The sequence below is a fragment of the Hippocampus bargibanti genome, linkage group LG11, assembly GCF_051943395.1.
Source record: "Hippocampus bargibanti isolate YZ-2025 linkage group LG11, ASM5194339v1, whole genome shotgun sequence".
Classification (NCBI taxonomy): domain Eukaryota; kingdom Metazoa; phylum Chordata; class Actinopteri; order Syngnathiformes; family Syngnathidae; genus Hippocampus; species Hippocampus bargibanti.
The window spans coordinates 2,483,901-2,508,899 of NC_142744.1; the positions used below are offsets into that span (position 1 = coordinate 2,483,901).

The window sequence follows — 24,999 nt, forward strand, 5'->3', positions numbered from 1 at the left end:
CTATTAATATAGCTGATGTCTGAAGTTAGACATCTGCTAGTACTATAGTATGAGTACCTTAAGTTACTTTTATGAGATGTACGTATAGTACGTAAGATCATGCGACGTCTCATACTAGCGATAGTCTAGTCTATTTAATCTATTATTATACTAATATGCAATAGCACTAATTGTTATATAATCACTTATAAGTATTAGCATACATCATTAATTATGAACTGTAATGACTTAACTTACTTGGCTAATTACATTGTAGATAAGTAATAATGATACTGCATCATAATAAATCATTAATATAGTACAGTACTTGTAGATGTTGAATATGGCTTAGTTGTCTATAGACACTTCAAATACTTGTTGCAGTTATTTCACATTATATGAAAATGATCATTTATCATAGTGACGTCTCGAATTCGAATAGAATTAATATGTTTGTGTTGTACATGAAGTAAATTAGCTTGTAATGATTATGAAGTTTTAAGTAATTCAATTCATATTATGCATCTTACATATGATACGTTAGATGCTTGACATTCTGTCAGTAGTGTAATTAGCATTAGCTGTATGTAGAATGATCTGAATTCCATAGGTTCATGACCTAAATGGAATCACTATGAACTCGTCTTGCAATTTATAGCATGCTTGTTATATTATACTTGATAATGACTTGAGTTGTGTAATTATTTGGTATCTGAATGTATTTTCATATTATACTTTATCATATGATCGTAAGTAGATGTTGTGTCTAAGTCATTATAGCATTAATTTGCTTATTATGCTACTTGCCGTTGTACTATTACTATATTATTCATATCAGCTATAGCTATTTAGATGTGCAACGTATTTCAATATGTATGATAATCTTTTTCATGCTATGAATTAGCTCTACTAGTATATACATTCAATTACTATTCTATAGATAAGTACGTAATCGTGATTTAGTTTCATGTATTGATCTATTCTGCATAGAAATTTCATATCTACTTCACGTCAGTATAGCTTCAGTGTCGATCAAGTTTTGGCTATGTTCTATGCTATCTTTCTCTGCAGCAATGAATGTGAATAGATGTTATTACATTTTATGCATATATCATTAATTATATTTTAGATATTGTCTGTGAATGGCTCATGCTTACATCAGTACTCTGTTATATTGACTGCTAACATGCTTATGTTTTGTTATTCTAGATTTAGTTTAAGTAACTCTATCGAGTCAGTCCAGAGCTGTTAGTGCAACTATCAGATGACGAACGCTTAATGCTGTTCAGGACCGTTACGATTAGACTTCGTTATATCTATTAATTATTGGTATTAGATCTTGCTTACTAGCATGTAATTGTCACTTATCAATGTTGTATATAGAAAATGTTCACATGTTATCTAACTCTAATGTATAACGTCAGCTTAGATTAACTCATTACATTAGTCGACTACGATAGTTGCTATATGTTATCTCGTTAACTTTGATCAGCATACGACACTATCTATATACATTCTGATATTAATTCTAATGATCAATGTTAATTTAATAGCTTGTATTTGAATCAGATAATTTCGGAAGTCGAACTGTTGCGTAGATAAGAAACGATTCTTGCTTTAATACATGCTATTCAGTTGATATGCATCTTTAAGTATTATTACTTGTTGCTTGATAGCTTATTGCATGCATTAAAGTTATGTAACTTACGATCTTCAGCCATAGTGCACTTGTTTGCAAGGTTCTTAGCATCGCTACATTATAGTCACAATTCCTTATGGACTAATAATTTATGCGCATTGTAACTGTTAGACAATTTAATTTGTTAAATATACACAAGCCAGCGTTCACTCAATCCGGAAGTAACTCAAATAGATAGGAAGCCAACTAGCTAATAGATAGCTAATAATAATAATTACAACAATAATAAATTTCCTTTATAAGCGCATTTCAAAACTCTCAAGGTCACTTTATAGTCACAGGGTACGTTAGATAGCTAGCTGGCTAGCTAGCTAATAGATAGCTAATAATCATAATAATAATAAATTTCCTTTATAAGCGTATTTCAAAACTCTCAAGGTCACTTTATAGTCACAGGATAAGTTAGATAGCTAGCTAGCTGGCTAATAGATAGCTAATAATAATAATAATAATAATACATTTCCTTTCTAAGCGCATTTCAAAACTGTCAAGGTCACTTTATAGTCACAGGATAAGTTCGAGAGCTAGCTAGCTAGTAGATAGCTAATAATAATAATACATTAACCATCTGAGTCAGATTGTTGGGCTGGAATATGCTTTTTTTTAACGTTCAAAAGAAGAATTTTGACCTCAACTGCCGCCGATGGAAATATCATCGAATCGAGTCGGATAATGAGAGCGAAATGCCGAAAACGTTTCTGATACAAAGCCATTTTACGATGACATTGACTCATGGGACACTATTTTCCGACCGGCTTCGACAATGAATGCAATCTTTGTGTTCTTTCCTTTTTTTTTTGTTTTTTGTGCACTCCCCAAACGCATGTCACTATGCTTATCAGTTGAGAACTCTCTGTGTAAGCTTTCCACCTGGCTTTTCTTTTCTCCGCGGTACACGATGGCCGTCGGGTTACCTTCTTTGGTGGTTTTGTCAGGTGCGGGTGTTCACCCGCATGTCCTGAATTGAATGCCATTCGGTGAGAGTTTCATTTGGGATGTAACGATTCACTTGGTGTCCTGATTCAGTGTCTTTAAAATCTACAATAGATTGGACTGTGATCTAGATAGCCAGCTAGACAGATAATAGATAGCAAATAGATAGGTAGCTAGCTAGATAGCTAGGTTGAGCAGAGTGTTCACTCAACCCGGAAGTAACTCTAATACATAGAAAGCTTGCTGATATATAGCTAATAGTTAGCCAGCTAGATAGCTCATAGCTAGCTAGATAGCTAGAATACAGCCAGATAGACAGATAATTGATAGCAAATAGACAGCTAGCAATTTAGCTAGCTATATAGCAAATAGCTAGGTAGCTAGCTAGGTTGAGCAAATCCATTCCTGTGAGGAATAATAATAATAATAATAATAAATTTCATTTATAAGCGGCTTTCAAAACTCTCAAGGTCACTTTACAGTCACAGGATAAGTTTTGCTGTGGGTGAGCAGCGGCAGCCACACGCACCAGCATTCACTCAACCCGGAATTAACTCAAATAGAGAGGTAATAGCTAGCGAATAGAGAGGTAATAGCTAGCGAATAGAGAGGTAATAGCTAGCGAATAGAAAGGTAATAGCTAGCGAATAGATAGCTGATAGCTAGTGAATAGCTAGCAAATAGATAGCTGATAGCTAGTGAATAGCTAGGGAATAGATAGCTGATAGCTAGCAGATAGCTAGCGAATGGATAGCTGATAGCTAGAGAATGGATAGCGAATAGCTAGCGAATGGATAGCTGATAGCTAGCGAATGGATAGCTGATAGCAAGTGAATAGATAGTTGATAGCAAGCGAATGGATAGCGGATAGATAGCGACTAGATAGCGTCTGTATAGCGAATAGCAAGCGAGTAGATAGCTAATAGCAGAGGAATGGATAGATAATAGATACAGTAGCTAGCTAAACAGCTAGATAGCCAGCTAGGCAACAAGATAGCCAGCTAAAAAAAATAGAAAGCTAGCTAATTCATAGCTAGACAGCTAATAGCTAGCTAGCTAATATGTTTCTAGCTGTATAGCTAATCGATAATAGAGTAGGTGTGTTTTGTGTTCAATTAAACAGACCCAGATTTCAAATGGCCGCCTATTCGATAAAATATGAAAAATGTTTTCACGTCGCTTATTTGAAACTCTGGAAATGTGAAAATATTGTGTTGTGGCTCAGTCGCTCGCGTCTGTGACCTCCAATTGGCCGTATGCACTTTGACGCAACGTCTGGGCATGCTCCTTATGACATGTTCAAATAAACAGTTCCTATATAATGAAGTACCTGCATTTCACCAATTGTCCTCAAGCGCTGCGCTCTTACGGCTGTTGGATGATGCAGCCAGATGGAATGCACTCAACCCCGCTTGCTGTTTTTGGCCGGCACAGTAACATGTTCACGGTAGCCGTGGCGTTATGTCACGCTGCAATTAAGTGGATTGACTCACATCTGACAAATCGTGGAGCCGCCCAATTGTTTATTTGGGAAAGTAAAATGGCCGTTAATTCGGGCAAAAAAAACATTTGAGTAGAATTTATAGTCAGATCAAATCTGTGGAAAATCAAGAAATATTGGATTTCCTGCTTTTTCTAAACACAAACTTAAAAATCTGCCTTAAAATCCGATTTGTCTATGAATCAAAATTCACAAAACGCTAAACGAAGCGGGCGTTTAAATAAACATTTTAGATATACACCATTTGTAAACCATTGTAACGATGCGATTAGCTTTACCTGTAATCAAAATACAGTAAAGTCTCGTTATATCGACATTCTCGGGAGTCCGAAAAATATCGATATAACCGGGACTATCGATATATCCGACCCTGCGCGCATGTAATTTTCTCCTTGCGTGCATAGAAATAGTATCGATATAACCGGGACTATCGATATATCCGATATCGATATAACGAGACTTTACTGTACTAAATAAGGTACAGTCATACCTTGGCATACAAACTTAATTGGTCCCCAGACAGAGTGTGTAAGGCAAAAAGTGTGTATCCCAAAAAATAATTTCCCATAGGAAACCATTAAAATGAGAATAATCCGTTCACAAGTCCCCATAAAACATAATTTTCTCCTAAATAAGCCTTAAAACTACACAAAATGTACCTTATTTTATGTATAATAAATGTGCTATGGTATTATAGTTAAAGAAATAAACTGTACCGTATAATAACGTCATTTTATTTACCTTTGTGATGGTCGTTGATGGCTTGATGGAAGTTGTGATATTGCAACAGATGCAAGCAGACACACTAGAAACAGCATTAATAGCTGGTTCCCTTGCTTGTTTTTTCATTTCAAATTTAACAGATGGCTAGTGCGAGTTGTTTCCTAGCTAGCTCGATTGGTCAACCGCTAGCTAGCTGGAATGGTTGACCGCTAGAGAAGCTCACTTGAGCGGCAGCTAGCTCGATTGGTCGACCGCTAGCTAGCTCGATTGGTCGACCGCACGCTAGCTTGCTCGATTTCCAGCCAGCTAGCTCAATCGCTAGCGAGCTCGATTGGTCGACTGCTAACTAGCTCCATTGGTCCACCACTAGTTAGCTCGATTGGTCAAACTAGCTCACCTGATCGCTAGCTAACTAGCTCGATAGATTAGCATGGAATTTCACAAAATTTGATTTGCTTTTGCCGTCCGAATAAAATGATGTGACGGGCCAGATTTGACCCCAGGGCCTTGACTTTGACACCAGTGTTCTCAAAAGTACTCACTGTTTACGTGTCGCACGATGCTCCCTGCCCTCCTCCTTTTTTTGTTGCCATTATAGCCTTCCGTCATTCAAGCTCCGCGTCGCGCCCATTTGTCATTGCCCGTGCCGTGACACGTACTCGACGGAAATGTTTACAGTCGGGTATTTGCAACGATTACCATAGCTATCATGTCATCCCCCCTTTAGTGGAAAGCGAATCTTTGCCCCGTTGAGATATGTCACCATGACCTTCTTGGATCCAGGTGTGGTCTTTTAAGTATGTGTTTATGCTGCTCAAGGGTGATGCTTGATGCCAGACATCCACACCACTTCCAAACAATGGGCCCCGGTGCTTTTTTTCTTTCTTGCCTTCAGCAGGTTAATCATTTCGTTAGTGAAAGTAAGTGACTTGTGGAATGGCTAAAAAACGTTGGAGAGGCTCCCTGAAAGCCATTCGTTGTTAGCACTTTTTCTTTGGTGTGTGTGTACAAAACATCGGGTGTCGATGAAAAGGTTTCTTCAACCGTCATCTGTACTTCTTTGAAGGTGTCGGGCGTTTCGCTTCTTATCCAAGAAGCTTCGTCAGCAAACTAAAGTCTTACTGGTAGTTTCGGCCCTATATATGCTGGACTCTGCTAAATCGTTTCCTTATTACATCGTTCGTACAATAGACTGCTTAGGCAACATAGGCTTAGTTATGCTGATGAGGTGATACCAGGGCAAATAGGGCAATCAGGCCAGTCGTCCGTCAGGACAATAGATGTAATCAGTGGAGCCACAGGGATTAGTCCTCTGTTCCCCCTCAACCTGAGAGCAGGGACCAATCATAGCAGATTCCGATAAATTCAATGTATTATTATTATTATTATTACTACTCTCACTCTTACTCTTATTATTATTATTATTATTATTATTATTATTATTATTATTATAACTCTTTTTTTTCTGATGAAAGAAGAGAGTCTAGGTTTTTTTTTTTACGCTGCATTAAATGGTTATGTAGTCCTAAAACACAATATTCTGTGTGTCCTGCAGTTTGAATAAAAATGACAAAAACCCTGGCACTGGAGTGGACACATTTTTCCACCATCATCTGACAGTGAATGAATTAATATTTTTTTTTTCATGTTACAACCATTTTTTTCCACATTAGTCCAGACTTCAATTTATTTTCTATTTGTTTTTACTCTGGAAAGATGATTTGAGACAAGACTGCTTTGAGATACAAGTTCTAGTCATGGAATAAATGAAATTCATATCTCAAGGTGCACTTAACTCGTCCGTGTTTGAAAACGGCATTCCTCTCCGGGTGCTTTTAGGGAGCGTTTGGACAAAGAAGCTTGACCCACATACCTTTCTGAAGCCGACATATCATTGTCTCCGATGTTCACTTCTCTCAACACCCCCCCGAACCCCCTTTTTCATAACTCCCCCTCTATTTCTGAGAGTCGATTTGGTTACTCCTTATCTTCTCATTGAATAAACGGAGCGAGGTCTTCTCTGCTCCGGCTGTGCTTTAAGACCACCTAGCTTGAGCTACCTGTCATGATGTGTGAAGTCCTCGATGCGTTTTTCGATGAGAAGGTTTCTTCAGCCGTCATCTGTACTTCTTTGAAGGTGTCGGACGTTTCGCTTCTTATCCAAGAGGCTTCGTCAGTGAACTAAAAGCTTTTGCTGGTAGTTTTGGCTCTACATTTATCCCTACTGTCCAGACGTGGCGATGCCAGACTCTGCTATGATTGGTCCCTGCTCTCAGGGGGAGCAGAGGACTACTCCCTGCAGCTACACTGATTACGTCTATTGTCCTGACTGAGTATGGGGTGTACGACTGGCCCGATTGCCCCATTTGATCTGGTATCACCTTATATGCATAACTAAGCCTAAGAAGTCGGTTGTATGAATGATCCTAAGTGAACCTCACCCCTCCATGGCGATTTAGTGAAGGGTTTTGCTGTTTTATGAAAATAGCTTCTTTTACTCCCCTGATTTGATCTGGTATCACCTCATCAGCATGACTAAGCCTCTGTTGCCTAAGAAGTCGGTTGTATGAACGATCCAAATTGAACCTCACCCCACCGTGGCGATTTAGTGAAGGGTTTTGCTCTTTTATGAAAATAGCTTCTTTTACTCCCATTTTAAACCATCTATTTTCCTTTCGCTAAGATTTTAACCTCATTGTCGTCAAATGAGTGGTTGCTAGCTTTTAGGTGCATATGTACTGCAGATTGAGGCCCACTAGTATTATCCCTGCGATGTTGATAAAGTTTTTTTTTTGAGAATTTATTTAGTCTCCCCAATGTATTGCCCTTTACAATTTTCATTTTTACAACGTATTGAATAAACTACCTTTCTTTGTTTTTCATTTGGCAGCCTATCTTTTGAATGCCGTTTTGTTGAGTGTTTTTAGACAGGCGAACTGCTGACCCAGATATGCTATATACCAAATTACAGTAAAGTCTCATTATATCGATATTCAAGGGAGTCCGAAAAAATATCGATATAACCGGGACTATCGATATATCCGACCCTGTTTGCATGTAATTTTCTCCGTGCGTGCATAGAAATAGTATCGATATAACCGGGACTATCGATATATCCAATATCGATATAACGAGACTTTACTGTATATGTATTCCTGATTGATATTTTCTTTTTCTCTCTCCACCCCAGAAAGAATTATTGACAGCATTTTAACCACCACCAAAAACTTTGGACTAGGAGATCAACTGGACAGGTAAAATTATACTTCCAAAACTGAAGGATCTTTCTTTTTCATTTTAATCCCACCACCTAATTCTTGCTTTTTTTGACATTTTTTAGTCTCAGCTGTAAAAAATGCATCATTGTGGGCAACGGCGGCATCCTGTCCGACAAATCTTTGGGCTCACGTATCGACGACTATGACGTCGTGGTCAGGTGAGACGTGTAACAAGTTACCTAATAATAAGAATAAATAATGATGATGATGATAAAATACATTTCATTTATAAGCGCCTTTCAAAACTCTCTAGGTCACTTTACAGTCACAGGATCAGTTTTTCCTGTGGGTGAGCAGCGGCAGCCACACGCGCCAGCGTTCACTCAACCTGGAATAACTGAAAAAGATCGAAAGCTAACTAGCTAGCTAACAGATAGCTAATAGCTAGCTAGACAGTCAACTAGCTAGCCAATAGCTATCTAGCTAGATAGCCAGCTAAATAGCTAATAGATAGCAAATAAAGTGATAGGTTGGTAGCCAGCCAGATAGCCAGATACACTGTAGATAGATAGCTGAATAAAATACACTGTTTTTCAATTGATGAGGAACTAGATAAAATTATCACAGAGTACGTTCCTCAAGTGTTTAATGCTGATGAAACCGGCCACTCCATTCCATCAAGCCATCAACGACCATCACAAAGGTAAATAAAACGACTTTATTATACAGTGCAGTTTATTTCTTTAATTATAATACCATAGCACATCTATTATACATAAAATAAGATATATTTTGTGTAGTTTTAAGGCTTAGAAAATTAGAAAGTAGGAAATTGATTTATGGGGAGCTGGGAACGGATTATTCTCATTTTAATGGTTTCCTATGGGAAATTATTTTTTGGGATACACACTTTTCGCCTTACACACTCTGTCTGCGAACCAATTAAGTTCGTAAGGCAAGGTATCACTGTATTTTATTTATATTCCAGATTGAATGAAGCCCCGGTTGCCGGTTATGGTAAAGATGTCGGGACCAAAACCACAATGAGAATTACCTACCCAGAAGGAGCCATCCAGAAGCCGGAACATTACGAAAAGGATTCGCTTTTTGTTTTCACTGCTTTCAAGCCTCTGGATTTCAAGTGGCTTCGACAGATGGTCTTCAAGGAGAGACTGGTAAGAACGTAGTTGGAGAATTTACGCCATTTGTCTTCTCGTCGGGTGATGGGGTTTAGACGCAAAGCTATAGCTAACAGATTAACCGCGTGCTAACCAATTTTGTTCAAATAATACAAAGTTCTTCACCGTTGTTATTTCACTTGCTCGATATTTATATTCATTTTCCCGTTAGACCATGACAGGATTATGCTACTTGAGTTGTTTAGCTACATTTTGTTCTCTTTTTAGCCAAATGTATTAGCCTAGCCTAACCAAAACAGAGTATCAAATAAATTCAAATGGATTATATAATTAAATATATATAATATATTTATATATATATTATATAATTATAAGATTATATTATAGAAACATAAGCTCTCTATTTGCTATCTAGCTAGCTGGATAGCTAGCTCTCTATTTGCTTTCTAGCTGGCTATCTATCTATCTAGCTAGCTAGCTATCAGCTGATGAAAGAAGAGAGTCTCAGGATTCTAAATACAGTAAAGTCTCGTTATATCGATATTCAAGGGAGTCCGAAAAAATATCGATATAACCGGGACTATCGATATATCCGACCCTGTTTGCATGTAATTTTCTCCACGCGTGCATAGAAATAGTATCGATATAACCGGGACTATCGATATATCCGATATCGATATAACGAGACTTTACTGTAATAACAAATAACCTAGCTGGCTATCGATTTGCCATAAAAGCTGTCTGGTTAGCTATCTGGCTATCTGGCTGGCTATCTAGCTAGCTGGCTATTGATTAGCGAGCTAGCTTTCTATATATTTGAGTTATTCCGGGTTGAGTGAACGCTAGCGTGTGTGGCTGCCGCTGCTCACCCAGAGAAAAACTTATCCCGTGACTGTAAAGTGACCTTGAGAGTTTTGAAAGGCACTTATAAATTAAATTGATTATTATTATTATTATGGTTATGATGGTTATTATGGTTATGATTACTACCTAGCTGGCTATCGATTAGCTATGTGGCTGGCTCGCTAACTATGTAGCTGGCTATCTATTAGTTATACAGCTACCTAACTAGCTGTATATCTATTAGCTATCTATTGGCTATCTGGCTAGCTTTCTGTCTATTTGAGTTACTTCCGGGTCGAGTGAACGCTAGCGTGTGTGGCTGCCGCTGCTCACCCACAGAAAAACTGATCCTGTGACTGTAATGTGACCTTGAGAGTTTTGAAAAGCGCTTATAAATCAAATGGATAATAATAATAAAGAATAGCCAAATGTTGGACACCTTCAAAGAAGTACAGATGACGGCTGAAGAAACCTTTTCATCGATGGCTACACTCCTATTAGTATTATTACTATTACTAGTATTATTACTATTACTATTACTATTATTATAACCTCCCATTAAATTCTGTGCAACTTGGAAATTCTTAAGCAGACATCTTGAATGTTAACTCAATTGTTTGAGAGGTTTTAGATGGTCGAAATTATTAAGAATGATCAATTGAGGGATTATAAAGCTTAACAACGGCTAGCAGTTAGCTTTTCTCTTCTCCCTCCAGTAATAACTGATTTTTCAGATTTGTGAAATGGTCTATTGTGTCTTTATCTCTTTGACTTCTATCAGACAATTGCCCTTTTTTTAAAAATGCTGTTATCTCCGTCCTTATTCATGGTCACTCGAAAGCTGTCTGGATCTCTCCAAATTGAGATTATTCCAAAGCTCCACTGCGGACAATGGACTGCTTCACAAAGTCTTATTAAAATCATAACGGCGCCTAAAAGGACTCACGCATTGATGCTGTCCGACAAAAAGCAGCTTATAATTGTCTTGAATAAGGCAAAGACCAAAAATTTTTATACACACTACGTATTATTTTTAAAAAATGGGGGAAAAAGGCAAGTGTGGCTGATTAAAATGGCGTGGAGTGGTTGAAAATGGATGCAAAATCAAAATAAGAGAGATATGATGTGAATTTGATTTATAAGCGGCTTTCAAAACTCTCAAGGTCACTTTACAGTCACAGTATTAGTTTTTCTGTGGGTGAGCAGCGGTAGCCACATGCGCCAGCGTTCACTCCACCCGGAAGTAACTCAGATAGAAAGCTAGGTTGCTAATAGATAGCAAGCTAGGTTTTCACTCAACCCGTAAGTAACTCAGATAGAAAGCTAGCTATCTAATAGACAGCTAATAGATATCTAAGTAACTCTGATAGAAAGCTAGATAGCGAATAGATAGCTAACAGATAGCTAGCTTGGTCTTCACACAACCTGGAAGTAACTCAGATAGAAAGCTAACCAGCTAATAGATAGAAAGCTAGCTAGCTAATAGATAGCTAACAGATAGCTAGCTGGGTCTTCACACAACCTGGAAGTCCCTCAGATCGAAAGCTAGCTATCTAATAGACAGCTACTATATAGCTAAGTAACTCAGATAGAAAGCTAGCTAATAGATAGCTAACAGATAGCTAAGTAGCTCTGATAGAAAGCTCGCTAGCTAATAGATAGCTAACAGATATCTAAGTAGCTCTGATAGAAAGATAGCTAGCTAATAGATAGCTAACAGATAGCTAGCTGGGTCTTCACACAACCTGTAAGTAACTCAGATTGAAAGCTAGCTATCTAAGACGGCTACTATATAGCTAAGTAACTCTGATAGAAAGCTAGGTAGCTAATAGACAGCTAATAGATAGCTAAGTAACTCAGATAGAAAGCTAGCTAGCTAATAGATAGCTAACAGATAGCTAGCTAGGTCTTCACCCAACCTGGAAGTAACTCAGATAGAAAGCTCGCTAGCTAATAGATAGCTAATTTTTATTGGTGTTTTTCATTTGACTAAAAATATCGGCCTGTGTTTTGGGTATTTTAGATGCTATAAAACGTTTTTCTGGTGTAAGTTAGGAAACAAAAACATGGCGTCGGTTGCCCTTTAAATAAAAAATAAATAAAAATAAAGAAAGAGGGTTTAGAGGGTGCGTCTGGGAATGTATAAAATATGCTCCCAGTGAACTCGCATCCTTCCATTTGCTCTTTTCATTTTTACCTTTTTAGACAAAAAGCTTTCATGTAACTTTGGGCTACTTTACAGCAGTCAATTCTTTCCCTGTTTTTTTTTTCTTTGCAAAACCTTTAGAATAACAGCTAGAGGGGATGTATGAGGTCTTTTCAATCTCGACAGGTTTTATGAAAGCTACTGTGGGCCCCATGTATTCATTTTTTTTTTTTTTTTTTTTAAATAAGGATAGTGCATTAAGTCCCAACGCATCATCGTCCATTGTTTGGGTTAGCCGCTAGTCAAAAAGCTCGCCTACGCTGTGGCATCATTTCGGATGACTTCACAAAATGAGAGGCAATCGTACAATCTTTGATTCTGGTGTGACGCACCAACACATTGCTCGCATGACAAATGACTCCTTTATTAAGCTTTATTTGGACAACCCAATGCACCTCTTACCGACTGATACCTTTCATATTTTTCATTTTGCTCTGTCGTTTGAACCAACGTGTGCGGCAGTCGCGTTGATTGCTGTTTACACGAGTGATAACAATCACCAAAATCATGTTTGTCTATTTCAGTTTTTTTCCCCTTCGAATACGCATTTGCAGTTAGCCACGGTTGTTTGATCATCAGGAAATATTGCAAATATTGATCATCGTTCAGGATGACAGCCAAACTTATACTCATAACTGTAACTAACTCCCTTCTGTTTGATTTAAACCATACATTACGAATTATGCCATTTCATTTTCGTTCGTAACATTTTAACCAAGTATTTTACCGTCATTTTAAATCTGTATACAAGCCCAAAGTAGACGCATGCTTACTTTGAGAAATATCTACACATTTATTTATTTATTTATTTATTTATTTATTTATTTATTTATTTATTTATTTATTTCCTGGTATATTTATTTATTTCCTGGTATATTTATTTATTTCCTGGTATATTTATTTATTTCATTAGTTGATTATTACTATTTTATTTATTTATATGTGTGTACTTATTTATTTATATTTATTTATTTGTATTTATTGGTGTATTTATTTGTATGCATTTATATTTACTTGTGTATTTATTTGTTTTTATTTATTTAGTTGGTTATTTTTTAGTATTTATTCGTATTCGTTTATTTATACTTATTTATTTCTTAGTATTTATTCATATTTATTTATTTGTAATTTTTGTGGATTTATTTATTTATTTATTTATTTATTTATTTATTTATTTATTTATTTATTTATTTGTGTATTTACTTTTATTTAGTTGTTTATAAGTATTTATTTGTATTTTTTATTTCTTTATATTTTTACCGATTTATTTATATTTATTTTTATTTATTTATGGATTCATTTGTATGTCTTTGTTTATTTATTTATTTGTGTATTTATTTATTTAAGTTATTTATATTTATTAATATTTATCTATATGTATTTATTTGTATTTGCATATTTATTTATGTATTTATTTATTTATGTATTTATTTATTTATGCGTTTGGAGAAATGTTGAAAATAACCAATCTTTCTTTGAGGAGGTGGCTTGTTATTTTGCGGCGCGTACAAATTGCCGCTTTTCCAGTTCAAAGGAATAGATTTGCCATTGTGAATTGCTGCCCATTTTCCATTTTAGTCGTCACTCACATGAGTCTTCATTCCCAAAACACGCGTTTTTATCCCGTCCCCCCCACCCCCTTTCTTCTCCTGGCTTATATGAGGTCTCCTCGCCCCTAAGAACAAGATCTTGTACTAATCCCGAGCATTAAGCGCTTTGGTGACGATTTCTATGGTTGTGATTTTTCTTTCCGAAACCAACCGTGCGCTTGTAAATCCTGCATTGTATATCGACACAGAGACTTAAACTTGGAATGGGATTAAACAGGCAGTGAAACCAATTAGGGTGCACTTCAACAAAGTTGGGCGACATTTATGAGATTTAAAGGACAACCGACATCAGTTTTTTTGTTTCCTAACTGACATCAGAAAAACGTTTTATAGCATCTAAAATACCCAAGACACGCAGTATGATATTTTTAGTCAAATGCAAAACACCAATAAAAATGACTTAAAGTGTCCAAAATCTGCAAAAAATTGAGCTGCGAATTGGGCATTTTCAGAAAGTCCCGCCCTCAGTTTGTGACGTCGCGCCAAGACGTCTTGCATTGCTTGACAATCAAAACAATGGCTTCAGATTCAGAGAATATGCTTTCTTGTTACACATCCAGTTATGAATATGATTCAAATAGTTCTGAAGAGGAAAGCATACATACAGTAAAGTCTCGTTATAACGATATCGGATATATCGATAGTCCTGGTTATATCGATACTATTTCTATGCACGCACGGAGAAAATTACATGCAAACAGGGTTGGATATATCGATAGTCCCGGTTATATCGATATTTTTTCGGACTCCCTTGAATATCGATATAACGAGACTTTACTGTATTTGCAATCGATTAAAAAATTTATTCCGTGCCATTTTGAGGCAACATTGGGGGCAACAATCGATCACCAGAAAAGAGGCACAAAATGGCATCCAAGCTCCTCTGAGGAATTAATCAGCCCGTTTCCACAGGCTGATAAATTCCTTCCATGGAGCTTGGTCGCCCTTTTCTGGCGGCTTTTTGGTGCAACACACGGTTTTCAGACCAAACAAGTACAGCAAAATACATTGACGTGATGGAAGGACTGCTACAATGTGTCTTTTTTTTTTTTTTTTTTTTGGGTCAGGGGCGTTCGTTCAGTGACGTCACGTACGGACTCGTCACCAACTCAAAAACAAGACTTCCTGAATATTCAGCGCGAGTCTTAAAACGTAAAATACCACCAGTTACCAGTTAGAATGTATCGGAATGCCAAGGTTACCGATACTCCTGTATACTGTATCGGATTAATACTGGCTACATCTGGAGAAATTACCTTTTCTATGTGTACATTTTGTGAGTCAATTTTTTTAATACATCCCCTAAAAACATGTATGTTGCATATTTTGGCCGAGTGCAAAAAAAATAACAATAATAAATAAAAAAGAGCCCTCATTATTCATTCCAAAATCAAGCCCACATTGTGAAGCCTCGAGCGTTCCTGATTATTTGGATTACTTTTCCACCTCATTGACTCCTAATAATAGTACTCGATACCTTTCCTGATCATGTTGACTTTACCATGAATTTGTCTTAATTGAAACATTGACCGCAAGTGTTTGGTTATGTCATCAACTCTTACAACTTCAACCACCAGCTTATCATTTTTGTCATGTATTTTATTTTTAGTATCTGTTTATTGCTTAGCCTCTCGTCTATTTTATAACCACGATTATTCTTTTTTTTTCCCCCCGCATTTCCCTTAATCAAGACCATTTCTCCCACGAGACAAAAAGTCAATTTTACGCAGTTCACATATAGCCCCGCAGAGAAAACGTTATAGTTTTCCATCTTACCTGACGTCACAATTCACAGCTTGTTTTAACAGGTGCTTTGCCAAAAAAACACACAACGGCACATACCGTATTTTCCGGTGTATAAGGCGTACCCAAAAGCCTTGATTTTTATTCAAAAATTCATCAATCAGGCTCCACAAATAACCCACACAAGCCATCTGTACACTTGATGCAAAAAGTTATACAGAACACAATTGATGAGGAACTAGGTAAAATTATCACGGAGGAAGCACCTCCAAGGGATCATTCCTCAAGATGGTGAAAGAAGAAGGCTACGTTTATCAAGTGGATATCGTCAAGAGGCAATCTGGAAGTTCGTCAGCCATTGATGATTTCAAGGCTAGCCACGGATGGTTTGAGAAGTTTAAGCGTCGTACAGGGATTCATAGTGTCATTCGTCATGGTGAGGCAGCCAGTTCTGACGATAAAGCTGCCGAATCTTACAAGGAATCATTCCTCAAGATGGTAGAAGAAGAAGGCTACGTTCCTCATCAAGTGTTTAATGCTGATGAAACCGGCTACTCCATTCCATCAAGCCGTCAACGACCATCACATCGGTAAATAAAACCACTTTATTATACAGTACAGTTTATTTCTTTAATTATAATACCATAGCACATTTATTATACATAAAATAATGTATATTTTGTGTAGTTTTAAGGCTTAGAAAATTAGAAATCTATGTTTTATGGGGACATGGGAACACATTATTCTCATTTTAATGGTTACCTATGGGAAATTGATTTTTGGGATACACACTTTTCAGTAGAAAAATAGAAGAAAATTAGAAAATAGTAGAAAATTATGTTTTATGGGGACCTGGGAGCAAAATATTGTCATTTGAATGATTTCCTGTCCGATACAAAGTTTGACGTTAACCAGCGTTTAGGACAGTGTCTCCTTGAAGACCATCTGTCCACCTTTTGGAGCATATGTGTCAAATGAGTGAGTGGTTTTGAGACACTTTGGCAGTTTCCTACTCCGATTGTGTTGAAATGCCACTAGCGCAGCCTCGTTTCTCTTGTCTAAGACACTCGCACGAGGCCAAGCAGTCAAGCTAAGTGGAGGCAACATCCTGTTCCCTTGAGGCTGTTTTGCTAAAGCCTTTTGACTGCGACTCCCAGGCCGGCTTGGCTACTTCTTTTCAGTCTTAGATAACAACGTACAAGTTGTATTTAACCTTTATTTTAAGATTGCAGTCTGAACTTTTAACCATATGCTGGTGCTTGTAATTGTTTTCGTTACCACCTTCTCTGTCGCCAAATATCTCTCATCTAATAATCTAAGATCACTCCGCCTACTCTCAGATATGGTCGCTGACAACTGAACTGAACGTCCGAATTGGAATTTGATAACTTATTAGCTTTCGCGGGCCGAATAAAATGACGTGGTGGGCCACATATGGCCCCCGGGCCTTGACTTTGACACCTGTGCTATACATGCTTGTTTTTTTCATGCCAAAAACGCCGTATTATACATGGCCATTTTTTTCCATTTCAAAAACTGGAATTTGACAACTTTTATTAGCCTTAACGGGCCGAATAAAATGACTTGGCGGGCCACATATGGCCCTCGGGCCTTGACTTTGACACCTGTGCTATACATGCTTGTTTTTTTCATGCCAAAAACACCTTACTATCTACATGTACAGTGATACCTCAGTTTACGAACTGAATTGGTTCCCAGAAAGTGTGTGTAAGGCGAAAAGTTCGTCTGCCAAACATTTATTTCCCATAAGAAACCATTAAAAATGAGAATAATCCGTTCCCAGGTCCCCATAAAACATAATTTTCTACTGAATAAGCCTTAAAACTACAGAAAAAAAATACCTTATGTTATGTATAATAAATGTTTTATTGTATTGTAATTAAAGAAATAAACGGTACTGTATAATAAAGTGGTTTTATTGACCTTTGTGATGGTCATTGACGTAGTTGCCTCTTGATGATATCCGAGTGAAGTTGCCGTGCTTTCTCGGCGATAATACCTTCACACACTGTCCCCTGCTAGCTACTTTTCATTAATCCAAATCAACAGAAGTGTTTTAACCTCTCCCATTGCCCGAGACCGTTGCTTTGACAACACAGAAACACCCTTAGCCACACGTAGCAATGATCGACTTAGCATACTGGTACTGGGATGCTAAATCACACAAACGCACACCTTGTTTGTGTTTTTCGCTGATCTCCTTCTTCTGCTTGACGGTTATTTTCTTTTGTGTCCTCTTCGGCTTCACACGAGCCTGTGGTGGGGTCTTTTTCGGTCCCAAAAAAAAGATAAAGTATCCACTGGATAACAAACCACATCTGCACTGAGTGCACTAAAAGAAAGTGGGTGTAGAAAACTAGTCCGCTGGCCATTTTGGCGCTCCGTGTGTTTCCCGAAAACTAATTGGTATGCCAAGATTATATTGTCGCGAATTTAATGTTCGCAAACTTAAAAGTTCGTAAACTAAAGCGTTCGTAAGCTAAGGTATCACTGTACATCTAAATCAAGCGAACGGGACAAATTTCCCATACGTTTTATGAAGCTCATCAAAGAGAAATCCCATTTGTCTACGTACATGCGTAGGTCGTCGCTCCGTTAGCTTAAAAAATATGCTTGACTGTCTGTATTCGGCGTCACCGAGATGTATACGCGTCCACGCGTTGCTAAATAGATTTCTGGCAAACACAAGCTGTGTTGACAGGAGAGATGAGCTGTTGTTCCTGTCGCGACTTGCCAAAAGCACACAACTGGGCCTTCGTTCAAAAAAAAAGCCACCGCCGCTGTTGTTGAATCCAACAGACTTGTTTTGCCGCTGCCAACACACACACACACACACACACACACACACACACACACACACACACACACACGCATGACAATACACACACTGTGGCAATATCAAAGCTAAACCAGTTAGCGCTTATTTGAACAGGTGATTCCCATTTACATTTTATAATCCCGTCTGCTTTTATTTTCTCGTAGGAAGTCAAGTCACACAATTGGCCCGAGTCAATCACGCACTGTCGGATTGTGATTTGTTTATTTTGTTTGTCCGTTTTGTTGTTTTTGTTTTTTTTTTTTTTTTTTGATGGACTTGATGAGAACAAGCGTAACTGGAAGCAGGTTTGACTGGCAGGCAGTGCCAAGCTCGTAATGCTGATTGCTTTCCCAAAAAAAAGTCTTGCTTGCTACAATTCGCCTCAGGTGAAGGTGTGATTTGAATCACTCTGAAATGCTACATTCAATGTTTTAAAAAGATATTTTTGGCTATCTCTAGTTGCCTAGCTATTAGCTGTCTTGCTGGCTAGCTGTTGGCTATCTGGCTATTTATTTGCTATCCATTAGCTAGCTGGCTAGCTATTAGCTGTCTAGCTGGCTGGCTGTAAGCTGTGTAGTTGGCTAGCTGTTGGCTAGCTGGATATTTATTAGCTAGCTGGCTAGCTATTAGCTGTCTAACTGGCTGGCTGTAAGCTGTCTAGATGTTGACTATCTGGTTATCTATTAGCTATTTATTTGCTATCCATTAACTAGCTGGATGGCTATTCGCTGTCTAGCTGGCTGGCTGTTAGCTGGCTATCTATTAGCTATTTATTTGCTATCCATTAGCTACCTGGGTATCAATTAGCTGGCTAGCTGTTGGCTATCTGGCTATCTATTAGCTATTTATTTGCTATCCATTAGCTGGCTGGCTAGCTTTAGCTGGCTGGCTGTAAGCTGGCTACCTGTCGGCTATCTGGCTACCTATTCACTATTTGCTATCTATTAATAATAATAATAATAATAATAATAATAATAATAATACATTTCATTTATAAGCGCATTTCAAAACTTTCAAGGACACTTTACAGTCAAAGGGATTTTTTTTTCTGCGGGTGAGCAGCGGCAGTCACACGCGCCAGCGTTCACTCGACCCGGAAGTAACATGAAGTAAAAAATAAATAAAAATATTTGCTAGCTAGCTATTAGCTGTCTAGCTGGCTGGGCTGTAAGCTGGCTAGCTGTTGGCTATCTGGCTATCTATTCGCTATTTATTTGCTATCCATTAGCTATCTAGCTATTAGCTGACTGGCTGTAAGCTGGCTAGCTGTTGGCTATCTGGCTATCTATTAGCTATTTATTTGCTATCTATTAGCTAGCTAGCTTTCAATCTATTTCAGTTACTTCTGGGTGGAGTGAACGCTGGCGCATGTGGCTGCCGCTGCTCACCCACAGAAAAACTATCCTGTGACCTTGAGAGTTTTGAAAGGCGCTTATAAATGAAATGTATTATTATTATTATTGTTAATATTATTATTATTATTTTGATGTCAGTTCTCTCACATTTATTCTTAGAGTTAAAATAATGGGCAGCAGTGTGTAAGAGTCGTGCCTGTTTTTGTACTATTTTCTTACCATTTTTTTTAATACACGCTTGTGAGAATATTTGGTCCGCCCGTCGAGGATTTTCGAGACTAGCCGAACGGCGGTAGATCGCGACTTTGAGTGCCTTTCATCCCGCCGCGTCAAAGACCAGACGGCAGTGAAACCCGCGCGCGCGGGTGCATAAAAACAGCTTCCTTTTCTGTTTTATGCATCAGAGGTTTCACGGTGGGATTGCTGTTTTAGTGCAAATCTGCTCATGGATGCGCTTCATTTGAGGCTCTTATTGTGAAAAGTCACAATTATAATTATACATTTAATTTCTAAGTGCCTTTCAAAACTCTCAAGGTCACTTTACAGTCACAGGATAATTTTTTTTGTGGGTGAGCAGCGGTAGCCACACGCGCCAGCTTTCTGTCAATCCGGAAGTAACTCAAATAGATTGAAAGCTAGCTCGCCAGCTAATAGAGAGATAATAGTAAGAATAATACATTGTATTTATAAGCCAGCTATATAGCCATACAGCTAATAGATAGCTAGCTAGCCAGCCATCCTGCTAGAATTATGAATCAGAAAGCCTTGAACTCATTCGCTGCCATTCCCGAATTTGTTCGGGTTTTGTTTTTTTCTTGCGGAAGGTGCCGATAACGCGCTGGTCAGACCTCTGGCAATGTTTTTACCTTCCACGAGGGGGCAGCATTTTCCTTTTGTCCGTGTTAGCGCTTTTGTTCACGCTTCAGCTGTTGTTAACGCATGATATAAACCCATAATTATGTATTGAATTGTATTTTCTATAGCTGCCCTCATTTCAAACTCAGATAACTCTAGACCCACCACACTTAGGAATTAACTTTTTTCTGATGTATTTTAGAATTTATTCGGGAATTTGAAAAGTGTGACGTGGATGGAGCACAATTCCCAATTGTGTTCGGGTTTTGTTTTCTTCTTGGTTGGGTGCCGATAAAGTGCTGGTCAGACCTCTGGCAGTGTTTTTTTTTTTCCCTTCCACAAGGGCGCAGCATTTATCTTTTGTCCGTGTTAGTGCTTTGTTACAGCTTCAGCTGTTGTTAAAGCGCTATTTCTATCAATATGTATCTATTGTATTGTATTTTGTATAGCTGCCCTCATTTCAAGCTCTGATAACTCTAGACCCATACAACTTAGGAATTAACTCTTTTTTTTTCTGGTGAAAGAAGTCTCAGGTTTCTAATGCTCTATTGAATGTTTATGTCGTCCTAAAACTTAATATTCTGTTGCTGATGAAATTTGAGTGAAAATGACCAAAACCCTGGCACTGGAGTGGACACATTTTTGCAGTCCATGAGTTAAAATTTCAATGTGTACGCGTTTTTGTATTCACTTATTTTTGTTTACAGCCCTGAACTAACCCTTTTTTTGTGAGTGCGTTGCAAAAAAAAACATTTTAAGTCTTCACAACACAAATACAAATCCAATACAACACAATACAAATACAATACAATACAATACAATACAAGCTCATTTATATCGCGCTTCAACAAAAGCTGCAGCTGTAACAAAGCGCTTCACGTAATAGTCAACACAAAGCAAAATAATAAACACACCAGGAACATGTTGTGTCCCAAACTAGTCTTATTTTAACATGAAATGCTTTTTTTTGTCTGTTTTTTTTCTTCTATTCTGACCTGGATACCCCCCCGCACCCCCCAGCGAGGTACGGAAGGATTTTGGAAATCCGTGGCCCAGCACGTCCCTCGCGAGCCCAGCGAAATGAGAATCCTCAACCCATATTTTATCCAAGAGGCCGCCTTCCACTTCATCGGGCTTCCTTTTAACAACGGCATCATGGGAAAAGGGGTAAGCGGCAATGCAGGCACACACCCGTAGCTTTGCCATGAGCCAGCAGTCAAGAATTACCGCCATTAATCTTGCAAATTGGCTTCTCATTTTCTCTAATCTTGGTGGAAGGACAGAATCAGGAATTGTTTAGGATCACAGGGAAGAGACAAAATATTCACCTTCCTCGAGTGATTGAGAGTTGGCCGTCGTCGGAACACAAAATGCTCCCACCTGGCTTGGAAGTTGTCTTTAAAGGGTAAAAAAAAAAAAAAAAAAAAAAGGAATTCACTTGAATGTATTCCGGCCATTTTTTTTCTTCCCATCAGTGATCATTGCTCCAACTTGGAGTACAGCGTCTTATTGTCACTGAGCCAAATACTCGACATTTTTACATCCAGTTTAAAAGCGATCTGTTCTTCACATTTTGAGAGCATCCGCGAATGTTGAAATGAAATGAGTGAAACAGAAAATGCAGCATTCCTTTTTTGTTTTAATCTTACACCTGTACAGATGCTCCCCCGACTTACAAACATTCAAGTTACGAACAACGGTACAGTACAGTGATACCTGGGTTTACGAACCCCTTGGTTTACGAACTTTTCGGTTTACGAACGTTAAATTTATGAAAAATTTACCTTGGCGTACGAACTATTTTTCGGGATACACACGGAGCTGCCACAATGAGTGATGGCGTCGTTCGCGAACGAGCCCGTTCCGACAAGAAAATGGCAGCCGGCTTGTTTTGCTCCTCTATTCCCCGCCCCCAGTCGTCGGTTAAAGTCACGTGATTGGTCAAGAACGCAACAGTGAGGGGATGTGGTTTTCAACTGTGAGAGAGTTTCAACTGTGATAAAGCAGAGTGTAGACTGCAAGGTTAAAATATCCCATCAATCAGGCTCCACAAACACCCCGCACAAGCCATCTGTACACTTGATGCAAAAAGCTATCAACCCAGCTAAACAGAACACAATTGATGAGGAACTAGGTAAAATTATCGCAGAGAAAGCACCGACAAGGGATCAGTCCTCAAGATGGTGAAAGAAGAAGGCTACGTTCCTCATCAAGTGTTTAATTCTGATGAAAGCGGCCACTCCATTCCATCAAGCCATCAACGACCATCACAAAGGTAAATAAAACGACTTTATTATAGAGTACAGTATATTTCCTTAATTATAATACCATAACACATTTATTATACATAAAATAAGGTATATTTTGTGTAGTTTTAAGGCTTAGAAAATTAGAAAGTAGAAAAATATGTTTTATGGGGATCTGGGAACGGATTATTCTCATTTTAATGGTTTCCTATGGGAAATTAATTTTTTGAGATACACACTTTTCTCTGTCTGGGAACCAATTAAGTTTGTAAGCCAATGTATAACTTTACATACAAACATTTTTGTGGGTATGTCGAAAAAAGTAGCTAATGCAATTTCTTGTGTTTGTGTTTTTCACATTCGCTGCCATTCCTGAATTTATTCGGGAATTGAAAAGTGCAACATTACCGAATTTGTTCAGGTTTTTCTTGTGGGGGTGCCAATAAAGCGCTGGTCAGACCTCTGGTAAAGTTTTTCCCTTCCAGGAGAGGGCAGCATTTACCTTTTGTGCATGTTAGCGCTTTGTTCTCGCTTCAGCTGTTGTTAAAGCGCTATATAAATCAATATGTATGTATTGGATTGTATTTCGTACAGCTGCCCTCATTTCAAGCTCAGATAACTCCAGGTGCATATAATTTAGGGATTAACATTTTTTTTCCGATGAAAGAAGAGAGTAAGGTTTCTAACGCCGTGTTGGATGTTTATGTAGTCCTAAAACTCAATATTCTGTGGGTTCTTCAATTTGAGTGAAAATGACAAAAAGCCTTTAGCGAGCGTCATGGAATTTCACAAGTTTGATTAGCTTTCGCGGGCCGAATAAAATGATGTGGCGGGCCAGATTTGGCCCCCGGGCCTTGACTTTAACACCCGTGGTCTAAATTCACCTCACTGGCTCTTCAATTGAATTCCCATTCTTGGAATTTGATTCTCTAGCGTTTGAGGCAGTGAATCGCAGCGATTTGGACTTTGAACCCATCTGTTGATTGATGTGTTTGACCCCTGCATCGGATGCTAGTGGGGGCACGGGGTTTTGGGGGGGTGTAAAGCAGGACTGTTATAGGCGAACATCACCCAGGCACAATCGTGTGGGGCTCTCGGAACACCCCCTTGGTGAACCCAACATGTGTTCAACACGTGGGCATGTGATGGGAGTGTGTTTCTGCGCGTTTGTATTAGCACATTTGTATTTCCGCGTATCGTTGTCTTGCTAATGCCCCCACCTTCGGGGCCCTTCAGCCCTCTTTCCCCAGCACCGCTTTTGACCCTCATACTGTTTGTTTATGTATGTAGAAATAAATGGCTGGCTTGATTGGTTATACCAGGACAATGTGTGTGTGTGTGTGTGTGTGTGTGTGTGTGTGTGTGTGTGTGTGTGTGTGTGTGTGTGTGTGTGTGTGTGTGTGTGTGTGTGTGTGTGTGTGTGTGTGTGTGTGTGTGTGTGTGTGTGTGTGTGTGTGTGTGTGTGTGTGTGTTTGTGTGACTAGTCTAGTGAGGACCACTAACATTTTATACTATACGTAGTGAGGACCACTAACCGGTCCTCACAAGTTTTTCATTTCACCCAAAAATTCACCCAAAATGATTTTTTTGGTGTGTATTTTCATTTCACTTGGATACACACACTTTTTACTCAATGTGTCTGTGTGTGTGTGCATGGTTAATGAGAGGAAAACGTTCATACCACAAAAAGTAAAATGATATTTTAACCAAATTCACGACAGGGGTGAGGACTTTGAATGTAGCCATTCAGAAACCTCACTCCTGCTGTTATTTCAGTTTCAAGTCCACTTTCTATTTCTTTGTTTTGAAAGAAGTTGAAGTGGGAAATTGGGTGACATTTAGTATTCAAATGGAACACTAGCAACGGTGGTCCTCACTCCTTTATCTGGAGTTATCCGGACCTCACAAAACAATTGAAACGGGAATGTGTGTGTGTGTGTGTGCTCGTGCGTGTGTATAAAAGAATCAGTATTAGCGCACACAGTAGGGGGTTAGCCAGCTGCTAGCTCAGGTCCACCTTCCCCGAGGGCTGCAAATCAAGGTAATGATTTAAATGGGACCTCCCTCCACTCTTTCTTCTTTAAACAAAACACACGCACACAATCTGTAA

General features: G+C 38.4%; 1 protein-coding gene across 1 annotated transcript in view; it reads left to right on the plus strand.

Annotated features, from left to right (window-relative positions):
• st3gal3b (ST3 beta-galactoside alpha-2,3-sialyltransferase 3b) overlaps positions 1-24,999 on the plus strand; it is a 45,348-nt gene that overhangs the window by 16,432 nt on the left and 3,917 nt on the right. Inside the window, 5 exon segments of the mRNA XM_089008847.1 lie at positions 4,571-4,606; positions 8,002-8,089; positions 8,176-8,271; positions 9,042-9,228; positions 21,664-21,810. Of these exon segments, the coding sequence (XP_088864973.1) occupies positions 4,571-4,606; positions 8,002-8,089; positions 8,176-8,271; positions 9,042-9,228; positions 21,664-21,810 (554 nt within the window).